This window comes from Silurus meridionalis, chromosome 22 (genome assembly GCF_014805685.1).
Source record: "Silurus meridionalis isolate SWU-2019-XX chromosome 22, ASM1480568v1, whole genome shotgun sequence".
Taxonomy (NCBI): Eukaryota; Metazoa; Chordata; class Actinopteri; order Siluriformes; family Siluridae; genus Silurus; species Silurus meridionalis.
In genome coordinates, this window is record NC_060905.1 from 15,116,916 (window position 1) to 15,137,287 (window position 20,372).

The following is a 20,372-nucleotide window of genomic DNA, read 5'->3' on the forward strand; positions in this document are numbered from 1 at the left end:
ACATTCCATTCGATCAGAAACACACATCAGACGGCAAAAATGATTATCGGTGGACAGCAGACGCTTTTTGGCAGAGAACCGTTTCATGTATCCTATTATATGTGGTGGTATGAGAGAAAAATTGCATCTGGGTCCTGCTTGGCATGTTCTGTTGACTCTGAAACACACCATTTCATCTGATATCATTTTTTTCTCCTGGATTTGACTGGCATACTGTTTCAATTCAAACGTTCTTTTTGCCATGAAACTGGAGCCCTGAATGAAAATCACACTACGTACACTATGTGGCGTAGAGGTAACTGCCGGCTCTGATGTCACCAATTAATTCTGACAATACAGATCAAAAAAAGTAAAAACGTAACGGCATTTCAATTCACTATGACTCTTGCTGCACCCTCAGACAGAGCTCTGGGAGGAGAAACAAGCCATGAGCATGAGAGGGGGAATTTTGGCGCTAACCTTTAGTTTTGTGAATGCTGACACCCAAAGCTTTTCGCTCGCATGAGAGAGCTGAAACAACACGGCAGCACCAAACACTTCCATATGTGACCCGGGTGCATGGCTCAGCTGCGCTCCCAGAAAAACCAAGAGCCAGGGTCAATATGCCGCTGCTGGCTATGGAGAACGCAGGGAACCTACATGACAAGCCACATAGAAGAGCAAACGGCATGATCGTGTAGCACCTGGATTCAGCTCACTGATGACTGAGAACTCAGTATTCTTGCCAATATTGCGTACGTTTTCTGGTTCAAGTAATGGTTGACTTTAATCTTCACACATGCTTATAGAGGTTAGGAATTAGTCCAGTCTGGTCATTAACCATTTTTAGAATGTTTGCAAATAAAAAATAAAATTAATGTGGGGCCAGTTGCATTTTAAAGTTTGCTAACTACTTTATTATGTGGCATGACATGCCCTCGGTCAATGCTCCATAATGCCTTACAGACAAACTAGTTCAAACTGAGTTTGCTGGTAATTAGGAAACATTAAGGCCCACCACCAGTTAAAACAGCAGAGAGAGAAAAAAAAATAAAAATAAAAAGTCGGTCTGTGAATTATACATACTCCCAGTGGAGATTTTACAGCTAATGATCCAGAAATGAGCTCGAAAACACATACACCCACACATACACACAAACCACACACTGAGATTAACAGAAAAAAATGGCTTCTGTGACCATGTGAACCCTTAACCTTATTTGCGTCGAATTCCAAGGTGGGGAAATGTGAAAACTGTAAAACTATGGTTAAGTGGCGTTTGTGGTTCAGTAACAGTAATCACAGTTACGATATCACAGCAGCCATCCCCCTGCATGCAGAACAGCAGCTCCTCGACCATGTCCAGCACGGCTCATTGAGGGGGGTTCTCTCTGAGTGAGACTCGTTTTGGAAACCCATGCCTAGCAACGGTGGCCCGCTTTCCACCCTGACCCTCTGCCAGACTTAGTGAGCCTCGACACATCCTTGCTCAGCTGAAAGCTTCTTTTTTGAGAATTAATTTTTTTATTTTTACAGCAGAATGGCTGATACTTATCTCTGATATCTGATGAAAATCAAACGGAGGGTCTAGCAATGCCATGTCAGCGTTCTGGCTCTCCCACAACGCTAAGGTCCACTGGTTTTGGCCATGCTTCAGTGATATGGCTACTTAACTCTGAAGAACATGAGTTTGGAAAAATCCATGTGGAAGTTTTTATTCAAAGGAAACCTCAGCTCTTTCATAAATGCGTAATTATCAGCTGTTACCGTAAAAAAAAGCAGACCTTATTCATTTTTCGTATTCATTTTTAGACTCAGCTCAGTTAATGATAAATTTTCTGTAAGGTGAGCCAGCCTGAAACACAAATACAGCTGGGAAAAAACGGACCCTCGCTTCGCATCTATTGGATTAGCTTTGCTTCTACTATGTCTTTCACAATTATAAGTTTGATCATATTAATTCCCCCACAATGAATCCATGTTTATACAGCCAATCCAAGTTGGCTAATTTGATTGACTGTAGACAGACAATGCATAGAAAGCAGAGAATTATCTCTAAGCTACCAGCTAACAGGAACCTGGTCACAGCTCACACTACTCATATTTAGTACAGCAACGATGCGACAGGAAATCAATTCCAAACAATTGCATTAGATTATTAGAGTAACATGCAAACACAGAGCCATAGCTTAAAGTCAAAAGCTTAAAACTGGCATAACCCCGTGAACACTATGAGGGGGTCATGCTAAGTGCATGTTCATGTTCAGTACATGCTTGTGTTATTTGACTTTGATTTGGCATTTGGTTTCTCATACGGTTGATTTTATCTCTGTAATTGTAAAACATAAAGATAAAAATGGCAGAATTATTCTGTATAATGCACAGGGTAAAGTCAATGACATTATTTACACACATTTTTTTTGTTCATAAATTATACATTGGCTTTGAGCCTGGTCTGAAAGGGAAACACTGCATATGCTCTACACATGCGTAACATGAGATCTGATATAAAAACAAATTGATTAAAAGCATAATTTAACTATCATGTACAAGAATTAAACTTTGTGACATTATGCAGGTATATTAATCATTTGATCGGATATTTTTTAGTCATGAAATAGATGCATGTACATTGATATGGGCGAAGCAATAAAACAAGGGGTGTGGCTTTTAAATTCTGACAAACAGACAGTCACTGAGACTATAAAACAGTTGGCATGCATTATTCTCTGTGTGTAACCCTGTACAAGGTATTACAGTGTTATTTTCCATTTAATTAACTTTACTATTGTGATCCATAGCATTTCGGTGCAGACTTTTGCACATCTAAGTAGCCATAAGTAATTGAACTGGGATTTACCTAAATATCTGAAGCTGTCAAATTTTTATCAATAAATTCCACAATTAATTTCTATTTAAACTATGGCAATAATTGTCCTATATTAATTGGATGTTAGAGGTCTACTGATTCATTGGTCTTGCTGATTATTCAGCACTGATAGTTGGAACTGTCAGCTATCAGCAAAAATACACACTGACAGTTTTTCCGGGTTGCGTTATACAGTGCAAGAACAGCCTTTTAAAGGCGAGTTACTGATGTCAACTGTTGTTTATTTCTGTCTTTTTTTTTTATAAATTTTGGGTGTAAATGTTTTTTATTTATTTCAAGTGTTAAATTTTTTTCAGTTTGAATGCATGAATATTTACTTCATTTAGCACATTTTCATGATTCAGAACTTTTTTTGTAAAAAGGCTCAGTACTATTTTTAAAAGAGTGTTATCGGGATTTTTTTTTTTTTTCCAGTATTATTTAAAAAAACTATCAGTTGATTATCAGTTATCAGCAAGTACAATCCAACCTAGCTATCAGTATCGGTGAAATCAGTGGCGGGCGGTCATGAAATTGTATTAATTTATTCCCAACAGTTTATTCTCAGTTTGTAGCGTTTCTCTTGGCTGCACTGCTTCCAGTACGTGTATGTGATTTTTTGTCCAATCAGATTTCAGCCTCTATGTGCTGCCATGTCAATCTAATCTGCCCAGGGCCTGCAAAGTCAATACTGCTGGCCCTTTTACCATAGAGAATATTACCAACGGGTCTGTTTCTTTAACCAATTAGATTTCATATTCGCCTCACAAGGCAGCTAGCTGGCCCGGAATATCGTCAGCATTTTTTCTTCCAACTGTTACAGCCAAGTTCGACTGGCAAAACACGTGTGAAGCACTACACACATTAATACATCTAAATTAGACTTTTTTATACCTACGGAGGAGGAGAAATTGATTTGGTCTCAAACATACTTAAAAATCCATTCTGAAGAAAAGCTAGACATCATGAGGAGAGGTCGGCCAACCCCAAAGCTAGCTAGGGTGTCTCAGGCCAGGATAGGAGTGGTGCAAATTATGAGTCTGCATCTCTTGTGAGTAGGTAGTATTTATTTTAATTTCTATGTTTTTGTTATGTTATTAGACAAATATTGGTTCTGAACTGCTTCAGATGATGTAGGTGCACAGTGGTGGTATTGTAGAGTTTTGGAGTTGTCCTAACTGGGTTTCTTGCTTTAGTGAAATAGTATTCAGCCTCCATATGTGAAATTCCTCTCTCGTTTTTGTATTGTATTGATGCTTTCTATAATTGCAACAGGATAGTGGTGGTATTAAGAGGTGGATTAAGTTGGGTAAGTCCCCACTGAAGGCCCCGGTACCAAATGCACGGCCCGCCACTGGGTAAAATACACTGTCAGTCGACCTCTATTATATATATGATCAATTAAAGCATTAGTACATGCATAATCTACAGAAGTAAAACACCCTTGATGAGAAACAACATCAAGTGTCCATTGAAACATACCCTGCCAAATTCCTGACCAATCAAGTAACGCGTGCACGTGCAAACAATTTGGTGCACTTGAAAAATGTTGGAATGCGGATCCAACCCAATGAAAAAAGTTTAGAGAAAAACATTTTGCGCTTATGTGGACTGTAGCTAACAAATTGTGTGGGAACCACATTTACCATAGAATCTATTCCTAGTTAAAAAAAAAAAATAGTACAATAGGAAAACTGATTTGAAATCATCTCGCATCATCATCATACTGCAATGTCAACAGGACCAAAAGCTGGGTAGAAATCGAAGTATTTTTTTTTAAGGTATATAAACCGTTGGCAAGCTGAAAGTGAACTCTGGTTTGCACAACTGTCACTGTTAGTATTGTTGTTAATAACCGTGAGAGTTTTCAATATCAGGGAATTTTTGCACCTGGCTTTCACTGGAATTTGCCAGAAATAGAGGATCTGCTACACCCCCCCAACCCCCCACCCACACCCACACCCACACCCACACCCCCACCAACACACACACACACACACACAAACACACGCAGGATCTGTTTATGTTCAACAATAAGTGAAAGAAACTTCCTGAATGGCCTGAACAAACAGAGTGCAAGCAGGTGGCGAAGTGATACATCAACCCCCCTCTCCCTCTCTCTCTCTCTCTCTCTCTTTCTCTCTCTCTCTCTCTCTCTCTCTCTCTCTATTTTTCCTCATTTTTGTCCAAAGCAGGGTCACCTGCTGACAGTCATGCAGCTCTCACCAGGTGGCAGTCTCGACTCCACAACCGACGCTGCATCCAGACCAAAGCAGACAGAGGACGGAGGTTAAAAAAAAAAGACAAAACAAACAAACTGCACAAAACATGAACATCAATAAAGGCAGCGGCCAATCAAAGGCTTGTCAGTAGTTGCACTTGCTGAATAAATGGCTCGCCTTGACAGGAAATTCCACGAGCAATTTTAATTCTGATCAGGCTTCAAGGAAGTGGAAAGAATAAAAACACATCAATTATAATGACAGGAAGTCTCCAATCACATGGCAAGCAGCTGTTGCCAACACAGGGATCAAGAAGCCATGAGAAGATGGTGTAGAATCCAGACATGATGGAACTAAACAGAGATAAGTCTAAGAGAAAGAAGAGGAAGATAGCACTCATTTCTATCTTTCTTTCTTTCTTTCTTTTTGCCAAAATTCCTATTTATTGTGCACTGCTTACTGATCATCGCATTACAATACAGAAGGAATGGGAGAGCAAAGCGGCAGAGCAAATCTGCATGCCTCTGCATTCTATCTACCAAGCTTGGTATGTAAAAAAAAAAAGAAAAAAAACCTCAGCCGGCGCTTGTTAAGGGGTACCATCCATATGGAGATATTTAGGGCGCTTTTTTGGAAACCATCTGTGTTTTATACCAGGCCTGGCTCCCGAATCTGGAGGATGCAATCAAATTAGTTGAGCCGTATATGTGCCTCATTTTAACAAGGTCATGCATTTAAAAATACCATTACAATAGAATGCTTGAATATGCTATATGCTTGTTTAGAACAATGTTTTAAAAAAGGAGCGTCGGCATTGATAAGGCATTTGACCACATTTCAGATTTTCTACACACTATATTTAGTGCTTATTATACAACAGCCTTGACATTCTGGAGCTCCTTAACTGATATACAGTACACCGTAGGGATGATCTCTGCAAGATGTGGAAGTAAAACCAGTGGCCCTCCCTCGAGACACCAGCACAATTTCAGGTGATGCTCTGATGATAGAAGACATCTGAAATTACCCCAGTCTGCATCCACTTAACGGCCGTCTCAATGCCCTTACTGTTCTGTATTCCAGGCAGAGCCACTGATGGGCAGGCATCTCTTTCAAAGAGCCATTCGCCTGGCTTTCCTCTTAGGAAATGGAGGCCACCGCTGGTCAAATGAATCTTAATCCACCCGGGTTCGAGCTTCCCAATGAAACCAGACAGCCAAAATGACAGCGAATCTGACGGTTATGAAAATCAAAGCGATTCCCTGGGCAGACACTTTTCTTCTTACTCTTTTTTTTTTTAAAGCGGGGCCACACAAGACAGGTTTAACATAAAAACATGTTTCACGTGAATCCCAAAAGGAATAGAATGGCCACTGATTTACGGTAGCTTAAATATAAGTGACAGGATGAAGCAGACAATATTGAATTTTTAAACCGTGATAGCAGCTGATGACGAAATAGAACCACTAATAATCCACAGACTGGTGGACTGCTATGACCAGCAATAACAGCAGTCCATGTTGTAGCGAGCAGATTTTATAAATATGAGCCAGTGAGTACCTTCAGACTGGTGTGCTGCTACAGGAGTTTGCGTCTCTTTAGAGTAGGAAACCACTTCTTTGGGCAAGAAATCCACCTGGGTTATCTTGGATGCCCCCAGTCTGTGCATCCGGCGGCTGGGAACATAAAAACAAACCCAAAACAATTTTGGTATTGGATACATTTCTATTTATAAATACAAAGAGATGTATCATTACTGATACTGGCATTAGTATCTATCTCATACTGTTTTATTACATCCTACTCATTTACATTTATGGCATTTGGCAGATTCCCTTATAAAGAGCAACTTACATTTAACTTATTCATACAACGGATCAGCTATTGGTTCAGGGGCCTTGCTCAGGGGCCCTAGAGTGGCAGATTAGTGTGCATGGGATTTAAACTCATGACTTTTAGATCCAATGTCTCTTAACCACTAAGCTATCACCTCACTCACTACTTCCTTACTACTCATAATATAACCATCTCTGACTTCATCTGATATCTTGTGATACCAAACAGACAGCATAAAATTTCAGTGATTTGGACAGGTTATCATGTTGAAAGATGGCAAGCAGATTTCATAGAGCTCCGTGAAAATAATGGAAAATATGGAATGGAAGTGATAACATTCTCTTCCTACAATACCGGCAACCATTTGGACTTCATTATTGATAGAGAGAATGAGGGCAGGTTGCTTAAGTATGCCGAACAGGATGAGCGATCGTGGAAAGTGTAGACCTAGAGCAGTGAGAAAACTGTCTACACATTGCTTGCAAGTCAGTTGAACATCCCAGGATATTTTTCTTCACAATGAATCATTCCTGACAAAATGAAGAGGACTTTCAGAGCTTTATAGAGTTCGGAACTTTTCCAAAGTACTCACCTTTTTAATCTCAGTGTGGCTAAACACCAGCTAGCTAACAAAAGAGTTTAAAAGCTAACCTATCATAGTCACTACAGTATGTATGTACTCATACTCAGCTTGAATAAAATGATACTAATGTGTCCCTGTCAACTATTAATGCATAATTTACATATATAACAAATAAGTCTGGTGAAATTCAAATAAATATGTATTTTGTATTCATACAGAAAATCTTATACATAGGCTGAAAAAAGCTCTCTGCACCTGTACTGGTTTGGGTAAATCAATCAATGTCATACACAGGCCCTGGCAAACAGCTGGAGAGTATCTAGCTGAAAGCATTTAAACCAGACAAAAACATTAAAAAATAAGGAGAATGAGAATGGGAGGGCCACGTTGGGGACAGACAAAGGAAGGTAAATAAAAGGCCAGACAGGGAAAGATTGAAAGATGCCGTACTGAGCTTTAAAAAAAGACAAAAAAGAGAAAATGAGCAAGCGGGAAAAATAATTAAGGGAAAGCAATAGAAATAACAAAGAGGAGGGTGGAAATACCCGAGCTCGGAATCAGCCTGCAGCTGGAGAACAGAAGGGTCAGTGTCCCACTGCAGGGTCCTGGAATGAGCAGCAGGGGGCGCCACACAGGGATCAAAGATGGAGAGAACATGCATGATTAGCCTCATTTCTAATAATACAGACTGTCACACTAAGCACACCATCACACAACATGCAAGACCAGAAAACCAGTCACAAGGATATTACTGGAATAATTGATTTGTGAAATGTAATCAGAAATCAATCCACAATGAGATATATTAGTAGTTTTTAAATCACAAATTCATGGTCTAATTAGTAAATATGCAACTATGACTTCATTTGATAACACCAGAACTGCTAATACTGAATAAAAATAATTTGTGGCCCCACAGGTACAGTAATGCTAAAAATCCTAACACTGCACATGTTCAAGTGTGCACGCTTACCAAATCGCTTGTCTAATGTGTCATAGAAACCTTGAAATGGCTCCACATGGCTATTATTCACTGCTGACTTGCTGCTGTCTGAGCAATCAGTGCTTTCAGTTCAATTCAAATTGTGAAGTTGAATTTTTGTAATATTTTACACTTGCTTGTATGTGTATTTTGTAGACAGACAGACAGACAGACAGACAGACAGACAGACAGACAGACAGACAGACAGACAGACAGATAGATAGATAGATAGATAGATAGATAGATAGATAGATAGATAGATAGATAGATAGATAGATAGATAGATAGATAGATAATTCAGGTGCCTTTAGGCAAACTCCAGATGCTGCAGACATTTTTCTGTACCCTTCCCCAGATCTGTTCCTCAATACAATCCTGTCTCAGCGGTCTACAGACAATTCCTTGCACTTCATGGCTTGGTTTGTGCTCCGACATGCACTGTTAACTGTGGGACCTCAGGTGTTTGCCTTTCTGGATCTCAAGGATGAATAGTGGAAACTGGATGTACCTGAGCTCAATCTTAAGTGTCATGGCTAAGGCTGTGAATGCCTATGAGCATGTGATATATTTATAAATTTTTTTAATAAATTTGCAAAGATTTCAAACAAACTTCTTTCACGTTGTCATTATGGGGTATTGTTATTAGAATTGAAGCATTGTGAATACTTTCCGTATGCACTGTAGATTTACAGGGTCTAACTAGGCCATTCCAGTGTCTGGGTCTGGCTAGAGTCTTGCTACTGTATGCCCATGCAAATATCCTATCTGCATATCGACTATGGATTTGTGCTATATAAAATTATAATTCAGGTTTTGAATAAACATTCAATTACTACTGAAAAAGTAGAAAAAGTAGTTTACTCCATTCCAAAACTAGTTAAATCACAGGACATCACTTTATGTACAAAACAGTTTACACAGGACAGACAGAACACACACACAAGTGATTGCATTTGAGTTAAATGGAACATGACTGCATGAATGTGAAAAGAAAGATGATTAGACAGTGTTAATAGAATGTACAGCTATGGGCATCTGGACAGTCCTCTGGTTTTCTATATAAATACTGTTTTGCATAAAAAAGAATAAAAAACAAACTAAAGAACAAAAGATAAAATGACAAAAAAAAGAGCAAGTCATCTTTAAAACTTTGATGCGATTCTTCAAAGATCAAAGATGAATTGACAGCAATTCTGCGCATATATGAATGCAGTATTTATATATGACAGCAGCTGTATACAAGCATGGGTGGCATCTACATTATAATAACAAAAGTATTGGGACACCTGACATTTCAAGCCATATGTGGTTCTTCCCCAAACTGTTATCATAATTACCTGGCCCTGTGCACAAAGCTCCATAAAGAAATGGTTAACATGGTTTGGAGTGGCAGATCTTGAGTTGCCTGCTAAAGATCTCTGTTCTCAACGCTATTGAAAATGTTGGGATGATTTGGAATGCTGACTGCACCCCCAGGCCTCCTCAACTCCCCACATCAGTACCCGACTTTACTAAAACTCTTGTGGCTGAATGAGCCCAAGTTTTCACAAGCACATTCCAAAGTCTAGTGAAACACCTTCCCAGAAAAGTGGAGGTTATTATAACAGCAAATGGAGACTAAATGTGGAATTGGATGTTCAAAAATAACATACGAATCTTAAAGTCTCCCAAGATTTTGCCCATATATTGTATATTATCTGTAAATCTGAATTTCTCAAACTGTTTTATAAATTTTATAAAATATACAATTTTTAAATATATACTTTTGTGTATTGTAATTTAATTTAAAATAAAAAAATTTAATTGTATTGTAAATTGACACTATTTAAGAAGACAAGCACACATACACACACACACACACACACACACACACACACACACACACACAGGCTATGACAAAATGTTTCTTTATTTAGTCCCTGTTTTTCTTGCAAAGTTTCGTGCTTGTGTTGTGTCAGTTTTTTCTTGCCACAGTCACCTCTGGCTTGCTAATTAAAGATCTAAATCTAAATGTGTGAAGCTGCTTTGTGTTGTCCATTTTGTATCATGTGATCCATTTTGTGTTTTTTTTATTTAATTTAAGTTTTCTCAGGCTGTTATTAAGGAGCAACCTCTTATAGACCCTTCAGACTTTCTAGATAACACAAAGCCTGTACAGGAACAAGTTGTGAAAGGGGAGTGTTGACCTTCTAAACTTCCGAGTAACCTTCAGTACAAATCATGAGCATGCTGATTATTCCTTCATGTCAACAAGCCCAGTCAAAAGGAAGTGTCAAACACACGCTCTATGGGATGACACTGGATTGTCATACACGTTATTTTAAATGGCTCCAGTCTAACCATGCAAGAGAAATCGCTGAAGTCAGGGATTGAGGCGGTCTACAGCAGGCATCAAGCAGATGTCACCTTGACACTGCTTGATGCACACAGCTGCTCACATTTATATTCTTTCAGATTTATATACTGTTTGTATGTCTATCTATCTATCTATCTATCTATCTATCTATCTATCTATCTATCTATCTTTCTATATATATATATATATATATATATATATATAGAGAGAGAGAGAGAGAGAGAGAGAGAGAGAGAGAGAGAGAGACCATGTTTGTCAATTTATTTCAATATCCCATCTGATTTTATAATTTTGTCTGCCGATCTGGTTTTGAATGACAAGTTTGCACTTACATCCTACTGCATGCACATCATGGCAAGTAGATACGCTACTCCACTACATATGAGGCCATATGATTGCAATGTTTCGGCCTCTTCACAAGTACAAAGTACTCTAAAGATGGGTTTAAACTCCCATCCAACCAGTGCAGTGTAGCGATGCTGAGTACAAGCTGGATCCCTACAGAGAGCAGTGACAGGGCTGAGCACAGCCATCATGTGTCATGCAGGCTTAATTACAGGCCTGTCTGGTGAATACAGTACGAGCAGTTCACCCTCTACATCAGTCCTCACTTCACCACACAACTCTTAAGAGACACTTCAGTGAAGTGAGAATACAGAACAGAATACTGAAACATCTTTTGCTGCTGCAGAGAAGATTTCCTTGTGTTTGTTACCTCAGGATGCTCTCTGGTCCATTATCACGGCTGGTTCGCTTAACCAGTTAGAAACTCAGCATAGAGTGAGTTTAGCCTGTCTGCTAAATATACATGCCCATTATCAGGTGGACTTACTATTCTAATGCACTTTATACAGGTCGGGGTTACAGTGGAACACTGGACATGAAACAAAAGAACATGCTGGATGAAAGGCCACTTCATCACAAGGCACCATGCACAAACACACACACACACACACACACACACACACACACACACACGTACACGTACACAAACACAATTTATCTTAGCTATTGTATGCACTTTCATGTATTTTTATTTTTTTTTTTTGCCAAACCCAGTGAAAACCCACATGAAAATGGAAAAAACATGTACAGAAGCTACACACAGGCAACTCTACCCCTGAGTCACTCTGTCACTCATGAGTCCATCAACTGCTAAATCTAAACCTGGTGAATAAATAAAATGTATTACACCCCAAAATCTAAAATGGAATTTTCATTTACTTCAGTCACTTTTTGATACTTACTTTAAAAAAATAGTTTAAAATGTGTTCTTACAAAAAAACAGTGTAATTGAATGTTTCTATGTTAAAAAAAATATATATAAAGCGTAGTCAACATTAATAAACTATAGAATGCCAATTTGGGATATTTATAAAGAAAGAAACTGGTAAGTTTTGCTGACTACCCTGGTAAATCTATTGCAGTTGTTATGGACACTTTGCCTGTTGCACTTTGATATAAAAGTTTTCTGTATTATTTCATTATTTTGTTGGAAAAATAATGTTTGTAACTATGACACCTTTTCATACTGACCCAATAATACTGACAGCATAAAAAAAACACCTAGAACAAAATGTTGGCACATCATTTGACTAGTTCCAAATCAGCCATGCAAAAAGAATTGCTGACATTTCCACAGTGCTGTTCAATAAAAAAAAATTAGCGCTGTCACAATTTGCGCGTTATTTTCACTCATTTTAGTAACGTGCGATTAATGCAGCGCACATTTCTCTTTGACCATTTTTATGAAAAATCCTAATTAATAAATTTAAAAAAGAGACATATATATAACTCCAAGGAAAATATTTTTTAACCCCTAAACATTTGTTTTAACGATGCGCCAAGTCCCAAATCTTCTTCATCTTTCAACTTCTCCCATTAGGGGTCTCCACAGCGGATCATCCATCTCCATACTCCCCTGTCCTCTACATCTGCCTCTTTCAACCCAACTACCTGCATGTCTTCCCTCACCACATCCATAAACCTCCTCCTTGGCCTGCCTCTTTTCCTTCTACCTGGTGGCTCCATTCTCAGCATTCTCCTACTGATATAACCCATGTCCCTCCTCTGCACATGTCCAAACCATCTCAATCAGGCCTCTCTCACTTTGTCCTCAAATTGTCCTACATGCACTGTCCGACGTTTTGGGGACAAAGTTAGAAAGGCCTGATTGAGATGGTTTGGACATGTGCAGAGGAGGGACATTGGGTAAATGCGCCAAGTTTAAAATCAAGCACCAAAATCCATAATGATTCACACATACGGCAATTAAAACCGTCCATGTGGAAACATAGCAAAAGTTCTGTTTGGTGTTCTGATGGTTTACATCATTTTAAAACACGATAGTTACTTTCAAACATTTTTTAACAAGATTATTTTGTCTTCATGCTCTATGTTGAATTTGGGTTTCACTAATAATAAACATACATATGCATAAAGCATCTATATTTGTCCATGCCCATGTTGATTAGAGTATTACAAACTTGAAAAGTATTTATTTAAGGTACATTTAGTATAAAAAGGTGCGATTAAGTTGCAATTAATCATGAGTTAACTTTTAATTTAAACCATTAAATATTTTTGACGGACTGACAGAACTGTTCAATATATATTTATTATTCAGAATTACTTCAGATTTACTCAATCTTCTTAAATGTAAATAGTCAATTAAATATATATAGTGCAAATATCCTTTATAATGATGCATATACTTACATATGATTAAGAATTCTCAGTATGTTGAGAATGCTATGAGAAGAATAAGTGGTCATTGTGACTCATATCACAGCTACTGTCTCAGACACAAGAGAAAACCATATATTTAGCATCATTACCTAGATTAGCATATGGCTTGGTGATTAACAGGATCCTGAATTGGAGGGCAAACTACATGACCACAATGGTCATAAGTAGGGTTGATCTGTGGTGGGCCGTCACACCCAGCAAGTCCTTCTTAGAATCAATATATTAATATATTTTTATTTTAATTAATGTTTTTTATCTATGAATAAACGTGCGGAGGACGTGCGGAGGATCCGCTGTGGCGACCCCTAACGGGAGAAGCCGAAAGAAAAGTTATCTATGAATATGTATTCAATTATTTACAATAGTCTATTCTCTTCATTTTTTTCATTTCGGTTAGAGTTTCTATCCAATCAGGTTTCAGCCATCACGAATCTAAGGCCAGCTCTGTAAACACTACAGGTGTCTTAATGATTCAAATCTATGCTGCTTTAAATTGTTGCTTTAACCAATCAGATTGCGATTTGGTCACCCCAAAGCCCCCTAGAAGGTGTCTATACATGTCAGCATTTTCACATCGTTTGATTGGATGGTCAGAGAACACACTAAACAGAGCTTGCAAACTGCACAAGATCGAATATATGTGGATTTATTAGCAGTTTTTTCCATTTCACAATGGCTGACAGAGAAGAGGAAATTGATTTGTTTGACTTTTCAAGAAAAGCTGGACATCATAAGGAAAAGTCAGCTAAAATGGTTCACAACAGTTGTTTATCTTTTTCTTGAACCATTTATACTTTTGCAATTTCTTTTCGGTTGAATATGCACAAAAACACACAATATCCGGAAAACCAATATGCACGGAAAATAATGTGCAAAAATCCACAGAAAACTCATTTTTCAGGTCTGTGTTGATTTATCTGCTAAAGATAATGTATGCAGGTGGTGCAGTTGTGGCTGCAGTGAAAGGAGACTTGGTGAATTGTGTTTATTGGGTTTCTTGCTTTATTACTGCATTAATTTTCACTGTATGAGATTCCTGTCTGTGATGCGGCGCTCTGTTATACTGCGTTTCTCTATAACATTGATAGTTTCTACATAATGTGTCATAATAAAGGTGTCATAATGATTGTATTAAGGGGTAAATTGATTCAGGTAGGACACCACTAAAGGCTTGGGTGTGAAATGCACTGCCAGCCACTGTGTTTAAATGTGGAATTTTAATTTACTTTCTTTCTAAACCGATAAAAAAAATGTGACTATTGCCTAATATGTTCATTGAGTAAATGAAAATCTGAGCTATTTTTTGGACTACTCGAGAAGATTTATAAATGGAAAGTCACAAATGACAAACAAATCTAGGAGCTACAGGAAACACATTTAGAATCACATACACTGGTTCTTACCTATATCTGTTGATGCCATTAAAAAAAAGAAAAACAGAGGAATCGGTTAAAAAAAGGGAGAGATAGAGTTAAAATAATAATAGATTCTTCTTTCAGATAGCATCTCTCATTCATGTTAAGGTGATATGATGTAACAACAGTAATTTCTCGATGTGATATACGGACTGATCTCTCAGTCACACAAGTCAGTGCAGTGTGGCAAAATTAGTAGTATTGTGATGTTGCAGTATGAGGCAGATGAAGGTTAGAAAGGTAAATGTAGATTATTATAACATTATCATACAAGCAAATAATTATGTTAATGTTAAAAGAATTAGTAAGCAAAATAGATATGAGACATAAAGGAGAGACGTACCTGCCCACAGTGCCTCCTTCCACTGAGTCCTGACTCCCGGTCTCACTCGGTGTGCTCATTGATTTCGACGGAGACATTTGTGTTGGGACTAAAACACATACAATGAAAAGGTTAGTTAAAAACACACATATTATAAGACATGACTGTGTGTAATATATTGACCAGTTATTGATAACATACAACAGCTGCACATTGAGATGCATGTAAGCATGGCAACAGTCACATGGCAATAATCACTCTTGTTATTAGCAAATCTGTCCACTAGGTGGCTCTACATTTCCACTGGATAATCAAAATAAACAAATTTAGATAGATAGATAGATAGATAGATAGATAGATAGATAGATAGATAGATAGATAGATAGATAGATAGATAGATAGATAGATAGATAGAAGAGCAGGTTTTTATGATGTAGTGTAAGAAAATGTAAATAATATTTAATATATAAAGCATATAATTATTATAGTCATACTATTTTATAAATACTAATATATAATAATAATAATAATAATAATAATAATAATAATAATAATAATGATAATAATATTAAAATAAATCAAACCAAAATAAGAAAAAGGTTTTTTAATGACACAGCCAGAGCCCAGACCTGAATCCATCTAAAAATCTATAGGTGGACCTGACGCTGGCTTTGCGCAGATGTCCTTGCAATTTGATTGATCTAGAGGTTATGATGTGACACATGATAGGCTCTTAGTCAAAAAGAATGAGTGGTTTAATAAAATCAGTTAGTTTATTGGTGTGCACATGTATGCAGTTTTTTGTTTTTGTTTCTAAATGTTTCTATATTTTGTCATTTTTATTCATTGAAATTTGAGAGTGGAAAAGGTCCTGACATGATATATGCTGAATTTCTTACATCATTAAATCCTGCAATTTTGTAAACAAATATGCATGTTAAGTTGAGAAATAGACAAGATCACCAGTGTCAAGTAAAGACAAGTCCAAGAGCGGGATAAGCAGGTTTAAGACAAGACTCTTAAGGTGTTAAGGTGGTTAAGGCAAAGTCTAAAAGATCAAGACATAAAATAATCAAATCATTGCCAAGTCCAAGCTCCAACTCAATGGTTTTATTTGTGTCTTTCCTTGACCCAGAGAAATACACAAAAGACACAAAAGACACAAAAAAAACTATTTTACTGATGTGTATAGAAAAGACAAAGATCACATTTAGTAAGAAAACTGCCCAAGACTGAGACAGGTCTAATTTCAAAAGAAAGAACAATAAAAACAAGTTGATACTGAAAATGAGAGTGACTCTAAATCCCATAGCCCTAATGTAAAATAACATTTTAACCATCTGTAACATATTATTAACAAGCATTTAGTTAAAAACTTTCTTTCGGCTTCTTCCATTAGGGGTCGCCACAGCGGATCATCTGCATGTTTGATTTGGCACATGTTTTTACGCTGGATGCCCTTCCTAACGCAACCCTCCCCAATTTATCTGGGTTTGGGACCGGCACTAAGACATGTGCAACCCTAATGGCTGGGGTCGGTTCCCTGACCGGGGATCGAACCCGGGCTGCAGCGGTGAGAGCGCCGCATCATAACCACTAGACCACCAGGGAACCTATTAACAAGCATTTAGTTAAACTTAATAAAATATTCAAATAAAATAAAATAAATCCTGTCCTAGCCTTCAGAAATGGAATTCATGACCAGATATTGACCAGATCATGACCTATAATACAGTAAATGACTGAATCAATCAATCAATTAATAAATAGATGGATGGTTGAATGGATGGATGGATGGATGGATGGATGAATGGATGGATGGATGGATGAATGGATGGATGGATGAATGGATGGACTTTCCTGCAAAGTGTATTAGATGAAAAGTGAGTGTTTTGTGGTGATTATTGTACCTAATGGTGGTTCAGGGGAGATTCCAATACTCTGAAGCAGCGCCTCAGTCTCTCTGCGCTTACGGTCCAAATCTGAATCCTCAGGAGCAGCTTCTGCCTTCTGTTGTGTTTCCGACTGTGAATGGAGACACACAAGCACACACACACATACACACACACACACAGACACACACACAGATTTACACACATCCAAAATAAATTTGTCGAATCATACCGTACGTCAACCCTTTTAATCCATCTTAGTATTTTATTCCTCATAATGTGTATTACTACATCAGTGTTATGAATTATTCACTAACATTTAGCATAATATTTTGTAAAACCAGTCAACTGTCTTCAGAGACCTTACCTCTTTTTTCTTTTTCTCCTCCTCTTTTCTTTTTTTCTCCTCCCTGATTTGAGCTAGACGCTGTTTCTTGCGCTCCAGCTCAGCTTTTAGGTCACTCTTGTCAGCCATTTTGATCTAAAACGTTACCAGAAAAGACAGAAGAGACTAGCTCATGGTGCTTCTTATTTACATAGATTTCCAACCTAACAAATGAAGCTCTACTTGTATGGGATTTGCCATACATTTATGTCACATTATGCCATATTTTTTAATAATTCAGGTGTCACATTTCTAAATATTGATTGATAATAGTCACTGATTCAGTACATCCCATTAATCCATTTCAGTGTATTAAGTGGTATCACATCAATAGCCCTATACACAAGCTCAGACTTTTCTAAAACAGTGTATCAGGAGACTAAATCTTGAGAGGAGTTGAGCAGGGTTGGTTAGAGGCTCATTCCTTTCACTGAGAAACGGACACAGGGCGTTTAGGGTTTAGGCACAGACGGATACCCCACTTTTAAACCTTTAAAACCCAAGTTTAAGCCTTAACTCTTACAGTTCAAAGATTTTCAGCAGAAAATTATAAATGCCCAATATCTGATGAAGTTTAATATTCTGTGTCATGAGTGGGAGTTAAAGAGCTGTTGGCATTTTAAATGAATCATCACAATGATGTTATGAATTTTGTGGCCTGTTTGAAACACTTTAATGCGCACAGAGAAGGGGTTTTAGTAAGTACTCTTTCTTACTCTTTTGTTCATGCCACTGTCCAGCTGAGCACAAACTACATGTGACAGAACAGGAATTTTCAGCAGACCCTGCACCCCCAAAAAGTTGCTGGTGAAAGTTTTTACCCCAAGTGCCACCATCTTCAGGAACCACTGGTATGACATTGTGACTGCCCAATGGGCAATGCTTTTAGCTCTGAAGCATTTCACTGCCTGCTTCATTTTTTATGAGAAATGTTAAAGATTGCAACTTATTTATTAGATGTAAACTCAGTGGGTATGGGTTATATTAACTGTAAAAATGTTAATACTCCAGATACCCTCGGAATGCTCATTGTAACATACTCTGATTTGGGACAGATGAATCTCGGATACTATTTAGGACGGATAGTTGGGATGCAAAATACATGAGGTCAGAACTCTATAGCAGGCTGTCCTAAAACCTCTAACTATGTAAACCATATGTTGCTCACTTTGTGCACAGGGGCACTGTCATGCTTGAACAGGTTTGGGTCTTCTAGTTTAAGTGAAGGAAAATTTTCAAGTGCATCCAAAGACATTATATAAAATTGTGGACCTCCATATTTGTGCTAACAGTTTGGGAAAGAACCACAAATGGCTGGAAATTTCCGGTGTCTTAATAATTGTCCATATAGTGTACTTTTGGTTTCTTTTAGCATTTTCAAATTTTCTCCCACCTCCCAAAACCCTGCTAAGTATTAATATGTGTGCATGGTTCTTTCGGATGAAATGTTCCAACCAGCCTGTATTCTCAACTCACTCCCAGTGTTCCTGGAAAAGACTCTGGACCAAACCTCGACCGTAATCGGGATAAATCGCTGTGTGATAAATGTGAGTAAGTCTGAATGCTAGGCCTTATAATTTCAGATAAGCATTAATATATGACACAGCAAATAGTGTAGGTAGAACACAGTAGATCTGGTCTCGGAAAATAAAAATAAAAATAAAATATTAACAAGCATTAACAATAAAAAAGCATTTTAGGCACCTTATGATGGCCGAATGGAGCAACAAGAGCACATGTTTAAAGAAAACAGGGCAGGGTTACAAAAAACACCAGCTCTTAAACATGTTTTAATAACAAAAATATACAATTAGTAAATACAATTAGCAGTTTGATTATCTGAAAGGAAAATAGACCTGTGTCAGTTTCTCTAATAAAATCTTTATTCCATCCTATGGATTTGTAAATGGGTGTAAAAGCAGACCAGTTATTATTATGATTATTATTATTATTGTTGTTGTTGTTGTCACTGTGTAAACTGAGAACCTAGACATTATTATTCTACAGAGTGAAAAAGATGCAAAAAGTAGGCAGCTCATTCAGCCAATGACGTCATGCTCCATAGTCAAATGCAAGGGTACCCAGATACAGCAATATAATCTATAATATAAATAAAACGCAATCATGTCGTTGTAAAATAATAGATATAATAGTCCATTCATGCTGATGATCTGAGAGCAGTATTCGTGCTAGGGCGTTGGAAGGCATGTTACAGCTCACCTGATGGCCGGATAGATGATGGTGATGATGATGCTTTCTTTGAAGATGCTGTATCACTGCTTGCTCTTATTATATACAATCTTGCATCCAACCCGATGGCCTTAAAGCATCCTGGAGCTGATTATATTTGGTTATAAATGCAAATAAAAGCTACATGATAACCCGCTGGATTTCGCTTTCAATTATTATTTTTTGTTCCTTTCATATGTGCATCTTGCGCCGTTTCTCTGGTCCAGACGGCAGGAAGCAGCACCACCTCTATCCGCTATCACTAGCTGGTAAATGTCGGCTTGTTCACACTGCCCCCTAGCATAAATCCGGGGGATTTTCACAGCAGTGTCGCCCAATCCTTTTCTTTGAGACCCACAAGACTCAAGGTTGCCAGATGTATGCTTTTAATTTCCATTAATTAAAAAAAAAACGTTTGTTTTTGGTTCCAGAGCGTTCTAAATGCATATTTATTTCGCACCCTTTCTTTTCCAGAACAGCATTTATTTATGGAAAATAACAATTTCATTGCACATGGTTCAGTGGCAGGCCATGCATTTCACACCTAGGCCTTT

At 37.7% G+C, this 20,372-nt stretch overlaps 1 protein-coding gene across 2 annotated transcripts in view; it reads right to left on the reverse strand.

Annotated features, from left to right (window-relative positions):
- Positions 1-20,093, reverse strand: part of LOC124376290 (cytoplasmic dynein 1 intermediate chain 1) — a 61,460-nt gene extending 41,367 nt beyond the window's left edge. Inside the window, exons 1-7 of one of the 2 annotated variants that reach the window (XM_046835301.1) lie at positions 19,810-20,093; positions 17,572-17,685; positions 17,223-17,337; positions 15,334-15,421; positions 14,979-14,984; positions 8,035-8,094; positions 6,631-6,746 (exon numbers count right to left, since the gene is read on the reverse strand). In XM_046835301.1, the coding sequence (XP_046691257.1) occupies positions 6,631-6,746; positions 8,035-8,094; positions 14,979-14,984; positions 15,334-15,421; positions 17,223-17,337; positions 17,572-17,679 (493 nt within the window). In that variant the 5' untranslated portion in view covers positions 17,680-17,685; positions 19,810-20,093. The remainder of the gene's footprint in view (positions 1-6,630; positions 6,747-8,034; positions 8,095-14,978; positions 14,985-15,333; positions 15,422-17,222; positions 17,338-17,571; positions 17,686-19,809) is intronic. The other variant, XM_046835302.1, reaches the window with a different exon arrangement.
- Positions 20,094-20,372: the final 279 nt, after the last annotated feature.